This window comes from Lepisma saccharinum, chromosome 4, assembly GCF_977018435.1.
Source record: "Lepisma saccharinum chromosome 4, izLepSacc3.1, whole genome shotgun sequence".
Classification (NCBI taxonomy): Eukaryota; Metazoa; Arthropoda; class Insecta; order Zygentoma; family Lepismatidae; genus Lepisma; species Lepisma saccharinum.
In genome coordinates this window covers 96,918,956-96,935,240 of record NC_139232.1, presented here as the reverse complement: position 1 = coordinate 96,935,240, position 16,285 = coordinate 96,918,956, and the positions used below count along the sequence as shown (strand labels likewise).

General features: G+C 40.4%; 1 protein-coding gene across 1 annotated transcript in view; it reads left to right on the top strand.

Annotated features, from left to right (window-relative positions):
* Positions 1-16,285, top strand: part of dsb (scavenger receptor class B member debris buster) — a 124,544-nt gene that overhangs the window by 97,735 nt on the left and 10,524 nt on the right. The window contains exons 5-6 of the mRNA XM_083120927.1: positions 11,273-11,476; positions 12,725-13,118. Of these exons, the coding sequence (XP_082977053.1) occupies positions 11,273-11,476; positions 12,725-13,118 (598 nt within the window). The remainder of the gene's footprint in view (positions 1-11,272; positions 11,477-12,724; positions 13,119-16,285) is intronic.

Below are 16,285 nucleotides of genomic sequence, written 5' to 3'. Positions count from 1 at the left end.
CGTTTTATGAAGTTACTCAGTTCCAGTTACTGCTAATTGGAAAGTAACTGTAAGTTACTCTTATGGTTTTATTCTGCAGGATTTTTTCTTACAAATAAAGCACACACAATCAATTATCCTTAATTGTAATAAAATAAATGTATGGAGTCTTAAATGTGTTCCATATATGTTCCTTGCATATAAGTCTTCATATGTTTATATTATTACGACAGGTAAAGGATGTAGCAAGGAGGTCAGCTTTATTTGAATGATTTTAGTTAGAAATATTGTTTGTATGTCAGTTACTGTACTCTGTATGTCTATTGCACTTGCACCTGTTTCTTTCTCTTCCATTAAAAAGGGCCTCCCGATGGTGCAGTGGTAGAGTCGTCGCCTTGTAATCAAGGGGTCCCGGGTTCGATACCCGGTGGAGACACATAGTCCTTCGGATTTCACTTTAAACTGTAGGTCCAGTCTCGATTAGCATTACTGTGCATAAAGTGGACTTAAAACACCAAATCAACCAACCAACCAACCAAGCTCGAAAAGATCTTCTTTCTTGCTCGAATGCCGCATTCCGAATTAGTAGCAATCCATCCAAAACCACGGAAGTCTTCCCACCCAATTGAAGTGGCGAATTGCAAAAAAGCATGAATCTTCTATATTTAGCATGCAACGAAGCCTAGCTTTTTGCCATAGGAGATTCCAGGAATCGGAGACTTTTCGTCTCCGATTCGAAGCACTTAATCCTTGCTTCCCCTAAAATCACAAGCCATCTGAAGATGTGTTGAAAAAATCTGGGTGACCTTCGCCCAGAAAGGGCTTGTTAACTTACCATTAAAAAATCCTAAGTAGATCATTACGCAGTCGCTAATTATATGTTCACGAGACGGTTCTACTTTCTGCAATCTTCACTTACATGAACACATAAGACCTTGATTCTACGTCTATAATTACACTCCTCCGTGATGAACAATGGGCGGTAATTGTTTAGTTTAATTGCAGCAGGTCATTGTCAGTGGTGACAGATGCAAAGCTGTAAAAAAATCCATGGTGTATGTGTGCTAATGCAAAGTGGTGGGGTTTTGTAGCAGATTCTGATTTCATTATTTCAGTGTAGTTGGTAATTTGATATCAAGTGGCAAACACGTATGTCGCCAATACGTGGACAATCCCAAGGACCTCTGCAATGATTGATTTACGACTTGGCTATCCTCCGGGTTGAAGATTGAATGGGAATTTTATTGTTACTAATTCCACATGCATTACAACTGGTTGCAATTGCACGGTCGCGTGCGCTTCTGCAGTACCAGTATCCTCAATCCCCCCAAAGAAAATAGATTTGTCGACAAGAAACATGTTCTTTTCATCTGCACCGAGTTATGTAAACTTATGGCGGTTTTTACTGCTGCGTTCTCTCAATGATAGCTCCCCTTCATTTGCCATGTCCTCCTTCTCCAGATGTTCCATAAACCTCTGGAAACCGTGACTGGAGTTCACCGGCAGACAGCTTATGCAACCTTGGCACTAATTAGACTGTTAGATGTATGAGGAAATACGAACACTTGCTCTAGGAATTTCAATGGAAAAAGGTCAAAGCTACGTGCAACATTGCAATGTAAGAAAAAGGCAAGAGAACACAAGGAAGATTTGAAAATGTGACAGAATGTGACTTCGTCGCGATGGCTTGAGGCTGTTAAATGTGGACAACTATTTGCTTTTGGATATTGGGAGAAAGCGCTTGCAAACTACATCTTCCTTGTTGTCCAATTAGCTGTTTTTTTTTATTCGTCAGTCAAAAAAATGCATATATTATGATACTGTTTCCTATTCGTGATTTGCCGTTAGGTACTGAAGTGTGTGTTATAACAGCAATTGTGCCCTTTCTTGTGATGGCATTGAACAACTTAGGGCTTTATTTTCAGGATATGTCCGAAATGGGTTACATCCTGATGTATAAAGGTCAAAGATTCTAGCTTATCTTTAAATATAGGTTGGTCCATAAGTGTACAGACACACTTTTAAAACAAATACGCATGAAAGACACAAATCAAACATCAACAATCAAAGTATATGATATTCGAGGATAGATGGAAAACTTTCTTAATAATATGTTATCAACACTGCGGCCATTGTCAATTCCGCCTTCTTGGAGTCAAATTATTTTCTTTTAAAATGAAAGGTGGTCACGTGGTATATCAAACTGGGCTAGAATTTGACGAAACACGACGGTCTGCTTAATTTAAACGCAACTTTCACCACTATGCTGTTTTAACTGCAAGTGTTTTCGTTACATGTGGTTTGATAGATGGACGTAACCAATTTCTCGAAATGTATTAATATATTTGGAAATCTTAAGTGACATTTGTTAAATCCTTTCCAATAACACGGCACGATCAGAACGATCTCTTTCGTTAGCATCATCGTTAATCAAGCCGCATGTAACAAATAAAAAAGTTGGGGTTCCAACAGCATAATGGTTAATGCTGCGTTGAAATTAGTAGCACCGTCGTATTGTCGTAATATTCTAGCCCATTTTGACATCACATGGCCGCCTTTGCATTTAAGAAAATTAAGTTGAATCAAAGATGGCGCATTTGAAAATGTTCGCCATTTCGGTACCCTACCATAACATATGGTAAAAATTTTCTCCCCTTTCCTATATCGTGTATCAAGAAGTTCCATTCGTGCTTCTCCATCCATATTTGTGTTAAACGGGTGTTCTTACACTTATGTATCTTTTTCTACTTTTCTGCCCCCCCCCCCATTTCAGGAGCATTTAAACAAAGCAAGGATCACACAGGCACGGAAAGAGAGCAGAGAGAGAGAGAGACAGACAGACAGACAGACAGAAAGACAGACAGAAATTGATAGAGATAGAAGAGGAGAAAGAATGAAATAGAGAAGATGTTGGAGAAGCTGGAAACAATGAAAGAAAGAAAGAGGTGATGAAAGAGGGAAGAATGAATGAAAAAATAGGTGGAGAAAGAGAAGAATGAACGAGAGAAATTGGTGGAGAAAGAGAAGAATGAAAGGAATAGCTGGGGAAAGTGAGGAAGAATGGAGGAGAGAAATAGGTAGGGAAAGAGAGGAAAAATGATGAAAAGAAATAGGTGGAGAAAGAGGAAAATGAAGGAAAGAAATAGGTGGAGAAAGAGAGGAAGAATGAATAATTGGAATAGGTTGAGAAATAGAAGACTGAAGGAAAGAAATAAGTGGGGAAGAGAGGAAGAATGAAAGATAGAAATAGGCTGAAGAATGTAGCAAATAGGAGACCGAGGTCAAGCGGGAAACTTAGTAGACATGAAACCGAATTATAGTCGCTGAAAATATTTCGTCCACCACCGAGCCAAAGGCGGAGGCACATAGTGATATGGATACAACTTTAAACTGTAAGTCCAGTCCCGATTAGCCTTACTGTGTATAAAGTGGACTTAAAACAGCAAATCAAACAAACAAGCAAACCCCCGAGACCAAACGATAGAAATACTATAACAACATCATTGGAGGACAGAGACAAGTATCGCTAATTAGGGTTCATAACATTTTTTAAACATATAAGTACCCACTTGAATACAAATAGAATACATATAAGTTAAATACAGAAAATAATAATAATTGTGGACATAAACTCCTGAGAAATAAGTAAAGTGAAACCGTTTTAACAAGAAGGAAAAATAAGAAGGATAAAACAAGAAATCAATGGAAAGCTTACAAGGGTCTTTAAGTCCGCGAAAATATAGAAGCAAGTCACGGAAGCAGGAATAAGAACACGAGTCGGTTGTCGGAAATAAGAGAAGCTGACAAGAACTAGTCCCGTGAAGAAATAAAAGAAGCAGGTGAGCTGGAATAACGTTGCAAAGAACCTAGAGGTAAATTGTATTTCTCATTCCTGCAACATAATGTGTTTTGAATTGTGTGATGAATAGAACAAATTAATTATACAGGGTGACCTGTAATTAGATGTATTCTCTGAAAGGGGTTAAAGTAGAGGCAATTTGCAATAAATTTGACCATATGATACTCCGTCCGAAAATTAGTAGTTTTCGAGATAATCGAATTTCTATTGTTTTTTATAATTAACAATTTTGCACATAAAAATGCGAATTGAGAAAGAAACAGCTCATTGTATGGCACATATTTCAGCGTTTTCTGATAGCTAACAAATAAGTGGTTCGTTGAAAAAAAAAAGTTTGTCCCAAATAACAATCACATGTAAGTAACGGGTGATTCTAAACTTACAAGTGGTGATAAAAAAATCCAATCTTAGTTTACTTGGCAACAAAAATAGTATAGCACGAAGCGTACAAATTACTTAAATTACTTCCTTGTGTCATCAGCTATCCAACAAGGTACAAATGTTGCTAACATTCACATTTGTGTACAAGAAATAATACTTCATTCATCTTCATGTGAATGGAATCAATGAACGATACAATTAAATAACATTACACGTCTTGCTCAAAGTGGGCACCTCCGTTACGAATGCAGGCACGCAGATTTTTACGGACATTTGGTCTCGTAACTCGTGATGTGATGGTGTCCTTGACGTGTTGACCAGCTGCTAAGATCCTCTCCCTGAGCTCTTCTTCCGAGAAGAGAAATTCGATTATCTCGAAAACGACTAATTTTCGGACGTGGTATCATATGGTCAAATTTATTGAAAATTCCCTCTACTTTAACCCCTTTCAGGGAATACATCTAATTACAGGTCACCCTGTATAAGCTGAGAGGTGAACCAATGAATAGAGCACGAAAATACATCATAGAAATCAGTTTTGATGTTCAGCAAGTTTATTTTTCAAATAAATAACCGACTTGTACAGTTACGAACACTTCTGTGTTGCAATGATGTCATTGAATGACAATGGGGTTGTTACAACCCAGAAGTGTCCGTGACTGTACAATGATCATGATCTGCTTACAAGAGTGAAAGTTCATCTACATGGGAAAATATAAATTACTCGGACACGCACGTATATTCTTCATTGTCTACAAAAATGAACTTCAGATTGTATTCTCCTCGAAGTATTAGACCTGTATGGAAGCACGTGTGTGAGTGGATAATAGAAAATGACTATGTAGTTCCTAGATGTAAAAGATTCCAAATTAGTCAGTATATGTCGTCACAGCTCCGGCTACCAACAAAGCTCGATTCTACTTATAGTTTTTGTCGATACATTTCCAAAGCAAGGTGCACAATGCAAAAATATTGGTACGTTTAAAATATAGACCAAGAATGCGGAAGGTGCGTTAGTCTTCCAGGCGAAACGATGACCCATCATAGAAGAAGGTTGGCATCAAAAACCTGAACCAGTGAAAGGAATAACATTGCATAATACAAGTACGAGTGAGTCATCGTTACGTTGTTGCAGTGAACGATGCAAATGCTTTGATGCTTTCTGTTTACCGTTAGGTCCTTAACTCCCACAACAGAAGAGGGAAGAAATAATGAATGCCTTCGACAGAGTGCACATAAATATGTATATACGAGTACTTTATACAGTAAAACCTCGTTAATCCGTACCCCAATAAGCAGGACTTCGCTTAATCCGGACAGGCAAAAGACAAAATAAAAATGCAGAATGCAAGGTTTTTAGATGTGGCTAGAAGTCAACAATCGCTTTCCTCGTACGTACTGTATTGTATGTACAGCATTGCTTTACATTTTACTGTACTGTATAGTGTATATAGGCCTATGCACTTTAAATACACAATAATAGGCGTGTTTTGTTGCTATATACGGAGTTTTAATGCACTTTCAGTTGATTTGGTGTTTTAAGTCCACTTTATGCACAGCAAGGTTAATCGGGACTGGACCTACAGTTGAAAGTGGGATCCGAACCACTATGTGCCTCCACCGGGTATCGTACTCGGGATCCCTTGATTACAAGGCGACGACGCTACCACTGCCCCTTCGGGGAGGCACTTTCAGTTAATCCAGACTTTAAAAGAATGATTGTTTGGTGTAGAGGAGCGTTTTGTGGAACGATGGACAGATGTTATTGAAGATCAAGATATCATATTTTCCGTTTTCACTATTGGCAACTTTGTAATTTTCCAATTACGTAGCTTCAACGCAAAAATCGAGATGTACGACATCATTCAGAAGTGTGGACTGTTGAATAGTTTGCATTATTGACTTCATATCACAGTAAATAATCCTGATAAGTTAAATTGAAATTAGAAGAACTTACTACTGCAGAGACCAAAATTTGCATCATCAAATGTCCCTTACGTATTAAAGAAAGAAAATAAGAACTGGGTTGTTAATTGGTGCAAGGACAGGCCAACTAAATGCAAAATTAATCATATTATGCATTCGGCTAAATATTGTTAAGTCGAAAGGGCCAGTTTAACATAAAAGTGGATGAAGTTAGTGTTATTTAAGCCCAAACTACTAAAGTTATGTTGTGCCCACCCGACGCACGTGTACAGTCACGGACACTGTCAGCTTGTAACGATTCTATTGAAAGTCAAGAAATATTCGCTTTCCCTGCAAGGCGTTATATGTGTTGCCTAACTCTACGGCGGAGGTGGTGGTTACAATTGAAAATGTGCTATTAAAATTCACTTATCGCCGTAGTGTTAGGCAACACACATAAAGCCTGACAGATGTCCCATTTTTATTCTCGGTGACTGGTCTTATTCACTCCCTCTTTCTGGATATTTTTTTCTACTGTTGCACCATGACTGCCGGAACAAGTCTGCCGAGTATGGATATTGACCACTAAAAATTTCTACATTATTTCGCACCCGCAAATTCCTCCGCGGTTGTTTGAATGCGCTTTCGCCAACCGGGAACACAATCATGAGGGCAGATCTAACCCTTACATCCCGGAGGTACATCAGGCGAGGCTAGGAGATGACGTGCGCAAAAGAAACTGTTCTAATTGCTTTTAGCCCCTTCTAGTTCGCTGCACGTTTTGGCTCTCTCCACTGGCTCGTAGAGTAGATTCCACGGTGCATCACTGAGTCGTCTACTTCGTTGATTTGGTGTCGAGTGGTGTATTTGGTGTCTGCTCCGTTTGCACTACGATCTGGAGCGGTGTAATGTGTGGTGTATGTCCACATGGTACCTCACTAATCAAATCAACGTTTAAGGCAGCAGACAGGCATTTGTTTAATCTTCGGAAGTTGAACACCGCTATTCGTCTACTTGGTTGAACGTCAGTTTGCACCAACCTGAGCCTCCCCGATGGCGCAGTGGTAGCGTCGTCGCCTTTTAATCAAGGGATCTCGGGTTCGATACCCGGTATAGGCACATAGTGTTTTGGATCCTACTTTCAACTGTAGGTCCAGTCCCGATTAACCTTGCTGTGCATGAAGTTGACTTAAAACACCAAATCAACCAACCAACCTGACACGGGGATACACCTGCACTACACCTAGTGTCAAAAAGTGCAGTGAATTAGACGGGACCAGTGACAAGTTGAAAGAGTGAAATCCGTAAAGGGTAGATGAACAGGCAAATTACAGACCCATGACCTTAACGAAACATTTCAGTCTGGAAATGGTGCTGCTGAAGAAAGAATGGACAATCAGGATGGAGTTTCGGCAATGTATGAGGACAGGACTAAAAGGCGCTATATTCGCTGACAAATATTCAAATGTTTATGCCCTGTCTTTGACAAACACCTTTCAGGCGTCCTTCAGCACATGTGTTGCCTTGACTGGATAGCTATTACGATGGAAGGCTCGGATATACGATGTGTTTGTTCCCTAGAGTAGAACCTGAAAAACCAGAATTGTCTTTCGAAGGGGGGAAATCTGACAACGCAGGCTTAGTCAACGTCTCCAGGAGGCTATTACCAAGTGCACCATTTACTTCCTGCTGCGGGAAAACTTTCGGGAAGGAAGGGGCAGCGGTGGAAAGAAGGAAAAAAAGAAATCTGCTTGTAGGTTACCCGGAAATCCATCATAAGAATATGGAAATCATCCAAGAATTGGAGCAACTGCATCGACTGACGATCGTAGATGACGGGTTCATTGATGTAGTAGCTTCGCTTTCACAAAGTGCAAAATCACGTTCGTCGGGTGTACGTAGAAGTTGTTAAAAATTGCAGGGTATGTGGCGTTGTTCCCCATCTATTTTATGAATGTCCTATGTTTTCCGCATGATGCAGGTGGCAATCAGGTTTTACGAATGGTACACTGCCGAAAACGAGAAAGTGGTACCAAGCTTGCCCAACAGCAAAAGCTTGTCGGAGGATGTTGTGAACTTTAGCAATTGTCTCATTGCTGCGTTTGAGCACCAACAGCAGATTTGGTGAAATGCCAAAGATGAAGAATAGACTGAATATTACTTTGGAACTAATTATGTTGCTGCCGTAGGATGATATTTACCCTTATCGCGATTTGTATTCAACAGCTTCATTCATTTATGCGATTGTCTTACGAGGTACAAGCACTATCTGTAAACTTGCCTGTTGCACATATTTCCATTCACTCTTCATCGAAATTTTAAACTTAGTAAGTCTTCGGTTGACGCAGAGGAACAGATAGTAAAATGTTCTGAAATTTTCAAGTATGCGTTTGGTCCTTTGCGTGCTGAAATGTGTCCCTTGAATCCTGTTCCGGCCTTCTAGGGTTTACATATTGTATATTTTGGCTGATTGATTAAGTTAATTAGTGTGTTGTATGTGTTATATATATTGACAAAACTCGTATTTCCGTTATTTACTATGAATTGATGTTTTTTTTTGTTTGTGTTAAGTCCACTTTATTAACACATGGACTGATTGTAACTGGACCTACAGTTTAAAGTAGGATCTGAACCATTAAGTGCCTCGACCGGGTATCGAACCTGGGATTCGTTGATGACAAGGCGACGACGTTACTACTACGCCATCAGGGAAGCCCACGTGAAGAACAAGTGTTAGGACAAACTCAATGATGCATCTAAGGCTTATTAGGATTCGAACCCGGGAGTCTCTGGTTTCGCAGTGCATTGAGCTGTGACAACTCCGCCAAGAGGTCGGCGAACACAGAGTCATATATATGTGTATACAGGCCAGTGCTCGCAGTGAGGGGGGAGTGCGGGGGATGGGATCCCCCAGTAGACATTTTTTTCCCCAAAGCATCCCCTCTGCTAACCCAAAGATTAGACCAAACATCCTCCCCAGCTAACATTTTCCACTTGAAGCGCTGATGCAGGCACATGCATAATATACTTTGTCACTCTTGCCTCCCCAACCAAAATGATGTGCATCGGCGGCACTGCCCGTACACAAAGAAGCTCTAACCCAGTTCATCTTTCAGAGTACAAGGAGGTAAACAATGGACAACAGAGTCGGCTCTCACGGCGTGCGCGGGCGGTCTTCCATCCAACCCACAATCTTTCCCGTGCAACGACCGACAAAACAGAACCATTCTTGCCCCGAGGCCGGCGGAATGAAGGCCAAGGACATGCAGCAATAGCGGCGATCCAATCGGAGAAATCTCGAATGATGTAAAAAACATAAGAATTCTCCGCAGGAAAAACGGAGCGGTGGAAAGTGGACGAAGAGAACTTTCGTAATCTTTTGAGTAGGGGCAGCTTTAGAAAGGATTTCTGCCCATACGGTGCCTATTTGCGAAGCCGTGGTGATGTTATACAACGGTTTATAATCGACGCGAAATCTGTGCAGCGGCCTTCTGCTACTCTCCAGCACGGCGTTTATTATATAATTTACTATTTGATTGCGAACAATAACTCTAGGTAATGTGCTGTTTCATGCGCGTATGAATCGGCGAGATGCTAGGCTTTGTGCCAAAGGTACTAGGAAGCGTTTTGGTGCATCTTACGTAAAGTTCGACGCACTTTGAAAATGATGAACTTATTAGATACGTAATATTAACATGGCGAATATACCTGCACACTGCAGCAGGATCTGTTATGTCATCTGAGTACACCTTTCTTGTATGGGAATGTCTTGTTTGAGAATTAGAGACCCAGAGTACGTTTTCTAAAAATCGAGAAGAGAATGAAACAGACTCTTGGAGATTTAGGGAGTATTCACACCGAAGTGACACTTGTCGCTTGAGAATTTCACCAGTCTAACGCATGGTAGTGCGGGCTGTCATGCCACTACGGTGTCAAACGTTGCTGTTGATCGGATCGTTTCCAAGCGGCATGTGTCGCTTCGGTTTGAAATTAACCTTATGGAGCGTTCAGACCGAAGCGACACGTATCACTTGGAAACGAACCCTCAATAATCAATGTAACCTTTCAAACTGAAGCAACACAAAAAGCTGCATGTGTTGTTTGTCGCTTGCGTGTCGCTCGGACTGCGCTGTTTTCTCAATACCGTGCATCGTGTCGGCTCGGTCCGTTGTTTGCTCATGCGCAGTGAATATTTGCTTTAGACTGATTGGGTCCTTGTCGCTTCGGTGTGAAATCTCGTGTCCCCCGTCGCATGTCGTTTCGGTCTGAAAGCTTCCTTATCGAGACGAGACCGAGAACGAGAAAAATCACTGTAAATCCGAGATAAGATGAGACTTAGTGCCACAGACTCTTATCTCGCTCGGGACTTCTGTACAGTAGCGGACACTTCTGGCTTGTAACGGCACCACTGAAAATCAATGGTGGTGTTACTAGCCAAAACTGTCCCTGGCTGTACCTTACGGAAAAGAGAATAACTTTAGCACGTGACATATTCAGACCTACCAAGCAGATATCCACCTGGTTATTTATCGATAGGTCATAGATTTCCTTTATTATTATTACAAACTTAATCCGTTAGTGGCATCTGAGAAACTGCGTAGGACAGTTGCATACATTTCAGGATAAAAATGGGAACTCCCTGTTGGCGTAGGGTTAATGTCGTTTTAAGGTCATTTTATGCACATACATGCTAACCTGGACTGAAATCCGTAACAGTATTAGCCTCCAAAGAGTATCAAACCTGGGACTCTTTGATTACAAAGCGATGATGTCACTCCGTCTGAGAAAAACACAAAAAATTTGGTAGCTTTTACTAAATTACGTAATTTTTATTAAATGTTTCGGTAACCCTAAGCAAATGCCCAGGATTATTTTTAAAAATCTGGTCCGGTGAATATTCATTTATTTGTCTTCTAGTTATACACATATTTGTTTACGTCAAACTTTTTTCTATTATTCCAAACAATTTTTTTATTCCGTAAGTCAGATTTCCTTGCAAAATACTGGATTTTCCCTTCACTATGGCCCTTACCAGAATCAATTAGTTTTAACTCCACATCTCCCTCTGCATGTCTATAAAATAAATATGTGGGTAAATATATACATGTATATGATTCTACAGTTACGATTTTTTTCCTTTCCTTGCAGACCCTGAGTACGATGAGCAACGGACTTCCACGTATCGTTCGACTAGGACTGTCAATCATGCTTCGGACAATGGGTTTGAAACCTTTTATCAAAGTCACTCCTGAAGAATTTATCTTCGGATATGACGACCCGCTACTAAACCTTGCTAAAAGATTCTTTCCGAAGCATAAAAGGCCGATGGATCGGATGGGACTTCTGTTTACGGTGAGTAACTAAATTAGTGGACCTTCATCTTTATTTGTGCGCTAGTCGACTTGCTATTGCTGACAGACTGGCAGCAAACATTGTAAATGCAATTAGTACCTGTCTTGATATCTTATAACGCCTAATTAAGCGTTACCGTCAGGAAAAGGCGAGGCACTTTTTTTTTTTTTTTTTAGTTAGAAGCTCTCGCCACGAAAACAGTACAGTCAAGGTCACGCCACCCACTACAGTGTTGCCAATTAGCAACAATTACGACCGCAGCGCGCGAAATGTCGACTGAGCAGCTTAGAAGAAGTGTGGAAACCCTGGAGGGCCAGGGGTGTAGAGGAGGCAAGGGGAAGCTTCGATCTTGACTGGACTGTTTTCGTTGCGAGAGGAGGAGGAAGATAGCAGATGGTAGAGATATGCTCTAAGCCATACCTCTGCACCCTTGTGGTGGCACTTATTGGTTTTCATAAACGTAAACGGGAGCTGCCTCACTTGTGGCACCCTTAGCTTATTTAGCAGCCAGTACCTCAACCTTTTGTCACCTCAGTTTTCTGTGCAAGTATTGCATTTCAGGAAATGGGGGCGACAGGGTGTGATGTGCACCAGAAGCAAGTGTCCTGCACCTACACATCCACAGCCATCTACAACACACATCCACAAAGTTTACACACATTAGAGATGGTTCTGTCATACACGAAGAACAGCTCGAATTCATTCCTTGTTAAGAGATACAAAAAAATTAATTGGAGCAGAGAATTTAGTTATTCATCAGATTTGTACTTAATAAGGAATTCATTGGTATTATTATATTAATGATTATAGAATGTGCCTTATAGTGAAATGCAATATTATGTTGGAAACAATCCTACATAAAGAAGCTCATCCTTGATCATGGTATCTAATTTTTAAGAATCTCAACTCAACATAAAGCTAGAAGCACGAATATTGTCAGCTGAAAGTTAATATTCAGTTATATACTGTAAAGTGTATAATAGGCTAATCGGGACTGGATCTGCCGTTTAAAGTGGGATTCGAACCACTACGTGCCTCCACCGGGTATCGAACTGGGACTCCTCGCGTACATGGAGACGACGGTAACTCTACACTGTCAGGAACGCCTATTCGTTACAACCACTGTTGCAAATATGATTGTCCACTCCATGTATAACAAAAAAATGTGGATTCTGATAGTAGAACTGTCATTTGTGGAAATTGTATTACCATTTGTAACCACAATATATTATGTCTTTCTATTTCCAGAGAAATGGCACAATAACAGACCGGCAAACCATCTACAACGGAGAAACGGGTATGCAAGATTTGGGGCTCATGACACGTTTGAACGGCCTGGATCATTTGCCCCAGTGGCGGTCAGCCCCTTGCAATGACATCAGGGGGAGCGAAGGTTCCTTCTTCCCACCGCCTGACGTCACGAAGAGCGAAGTCATCCGCGTGTTCGACAAAGACATCTGCAGGGTGCTGCCCCTCAAGTATCAGTACAAGACGACCAAGGACGGGATAGATGCCAACTATTATGCGCCTTCCGATGGAGTCTTTGCCTACGGCGACGACCATAAGGAGAATGACTGCTTCTGCCCTGAAGATAACGCTTGCCCCGTCAAAGGCCTTCAGGATATCAGCGCATGCCAGTTCGGTGAGTGCAAATGTTTAATTGATTGAGTTGGTGTTTTAAGTCCATTTTGTGCACATTAAGGATAATTTGGACTGGACTGGACCTACAGGTTAAAGTGGGATCCGAACCACTATGTACCTCCACCGGGAATCGAACCCGGAACCCTTTGATTACAAGGCGACGACGCTACCACTGCGCCATCGGGGAGGCCTGCAAATGTTTAAGTTGGTTGTAGTCTGTGTATGACAATTGTTATAGCTTTGCTCATGCACAGATCAGAGTTCGAGTCCTACTCAGGACGTGTGGTCCTTTTTCAATGGCCCATTATCTTTCTGAATGTCCATCCAATAATTTCATTTCATAATCACTCATCCTCATAGTCACGATTCGCCAAGAGTGACTGAAATGTGACGCTAAAAAATACTAGAGAGGGAGTAAAACGAAGTAAAAGTATAAAAATACAGTAAAACCTCGTTCATCCGGACTAATGGGGGGGATAAGTTGACCTGTTTTACGAAAGTCCGGATTAAATAACCTAAAAGAACAGTAGAAAGTGCATTAAAACTCTGTTTATAGCAACAAAACTCGTTTATTATGGTGTATTTCAAAAGGGCATAGACCTAAATACACTATACAGTACAGTAAAACGTCTGCGGGATACAGAATTTCATCAGTGGTTGACTGCCTTTTCTTTGGGAAGTTCTCTTGTTGACTTCTAGCCAAAATTAAAACCTTGCATTCTGGTTTTTTGTTGTTGTTTTTTTTGCCTGTCCGGATTAAGCGAAGTCCGGCTTATCGGGGTCCGGATTAACGAGGTTTTACTGTACAAAGGAAGTTTTGTCCCAAGAGGTATAGTTTCTTGAAACTATGGGCGTCTCCAGAAATTTTTGTAAGGTAGTGAGGTCGTTTACTGATGAAACTTGTATATTAGAAACATTAACAATATTTATTATAATAATTATTACCATACTTATGATTATTACTATAAAATAATACCTATTATAAACTAATAAATTGTACCTTTTTTTTTCAAAATTTATTATTCGTTAGGGAGATTTCTTTTTACTCAATTCATTTTGTCATTAACTTCTACCTCGTTCAAGAAAAAGCTTTAAAAGTTAGGGAGGAATTTTTTTCATAGCATTTCTTGTGTGACTCTTCATTGTTTGAAATTTTGAAAATTATGAAATCATTTATTATTTGTATTAAATGGTAGAACATGAAAATATGAAGTAGTACCTGAATTGCACACTCAATTTTTTCGACTTAAAACATTTTCCACTTCGTTATTCTGTTCACTAACTAATTTAACTTTACTTCCGTTATTAACAATAAAAATAACAAGCTTCCTCTATTTTAGTAACTTGAAATTAACCGTGAGAATTTCCAGGGCGGCCCGACCGATCTACGTCGATGCATTAATTTCACGACTTTGCCATAACATTATTCATAGTGTATTTGAGTTTCACAATGACAGAAACGTCACTATTATCCACCCCTTCCTTGTTATCTTTATTTTTCTTTCCTTCTTTCATCTTTTATATATGTTTCTCTCTCTCTCAAATCCCACTGCGTTGTGTGGTTCATCCTCTAATATAAATGATACCGAAAATTTCTCATTAAGGCTATTAGAGTAGGTAGGATAGCGTAATAACACTATTTCACGGGGAGCTGTAGCCAACCCGTGTCCATCCCGTGTTAACGCCTGCTGATTAACCTACAGAAAAAAACAAGGTATTGGAAATAAACTTTGAAATGAGTCTCTCTCATTCAATATCGCAAACAGTTCGCTGGTCTACATACATCTACATACATGATCCGATTTTCCGTGTTCGATGAGCACGCTTCACATGACAATTTCCCCATTTTGTGGTCAAGTGCTTGAAGTGAGCCATATCCTAGTTTCCTCTCTCCCCCCACTCTTCTTTAAAACTTAAGGAAAGTAGTTTTGTGACACTTATGACTTGATATTATGTCCCGCAAGGTGACATTACGATTGCAAGACGTCTCCCCCCCAGTTTAATTACGAGTTTTCTCTTTTATCGTTACCAGCCCAGTTTTGCAACTCACCTTTTTTTTCAGCTTCAAGTGCAAGAATTGTGTAACTGTTTAGCACCGATGGAGCTCGTATGTTTTCCCTCTTTCGGTTACTCGGATGTGTAGTCGAGTGCTGGAAATCTTATTCCGGCTTTTCCTCGTCCATATACTTCGTGCTAACGTGTGTTTTCAAGCACGTGTTAATATGACACTTGTGCAATATACAGACTTTCTTTTACCACAGAGTTCTTGTTTATATTCGTGGCCGGTTGGGCACACTGGAGAATCCAGTGGATGGAACATTGTAGGCAGGGCATTCAATGATAGATAGTACCTGGCAGGGGTGCCCATCCCACCCAAAGCCAATGGCGCATCCCCCTAAAATCATGTCATGCTTTCCCCCCAAATCATATCATTCACGCCCTCAAACTATATGGTAATACCCACAAAGTATTTAATTACGACAGCGTGTCTACCGAAAGTAACTTTTTTCTTAGCTATACTGAACACTATACTTGATCTACCCCTCCTCCCTAAACAGGGATGCCATCACTCAAGACCACCCCTAAAATTGTTCATCATAATCAAGAATATCGCTTGTCTTGTAATGCATATATAGTATAGAAACACGCATCCAAGCAATACTTTATTGCGAGCGAAGAGAGCAAGAAAATTTCAAAACAGGGGGGAAGGATTGACTGAAGTTCCAATAACAGGGTGTCTTCGTATGGACCTTTACAGCATTCATGACTCATGAGTATATCATCACATACACCCTAGGGTCTAAGTCTTAAGTGGAGATCTGTACCTTACAGCGATTTCACAGCATCTTGCAAAAATTGGTAAACATGCGTGTTGCAACAATCTTAGTGACCGACTGCCCAAGCTATTGAAAATCACGACATATGCAACAGTCACGAGAGTACACAGTTTGCATAATAGCTTCATTATGTTGCAACAAACTGTGTAGAGTTAATGATCCCTCAATTACCACGAACCGCTAAGATGGCAAGTGGAAGTTAAAATAAAAAGGATAAAAAAATGTAAGCGAAAGTAGACATTGAAGAGCAAATGAAGATCCGCAAGGGCCGAGAATATAACAGGTTCCGCAGCTGTAATAACGGAAGCAAATTTCCCAAGTCTTCGTCTGT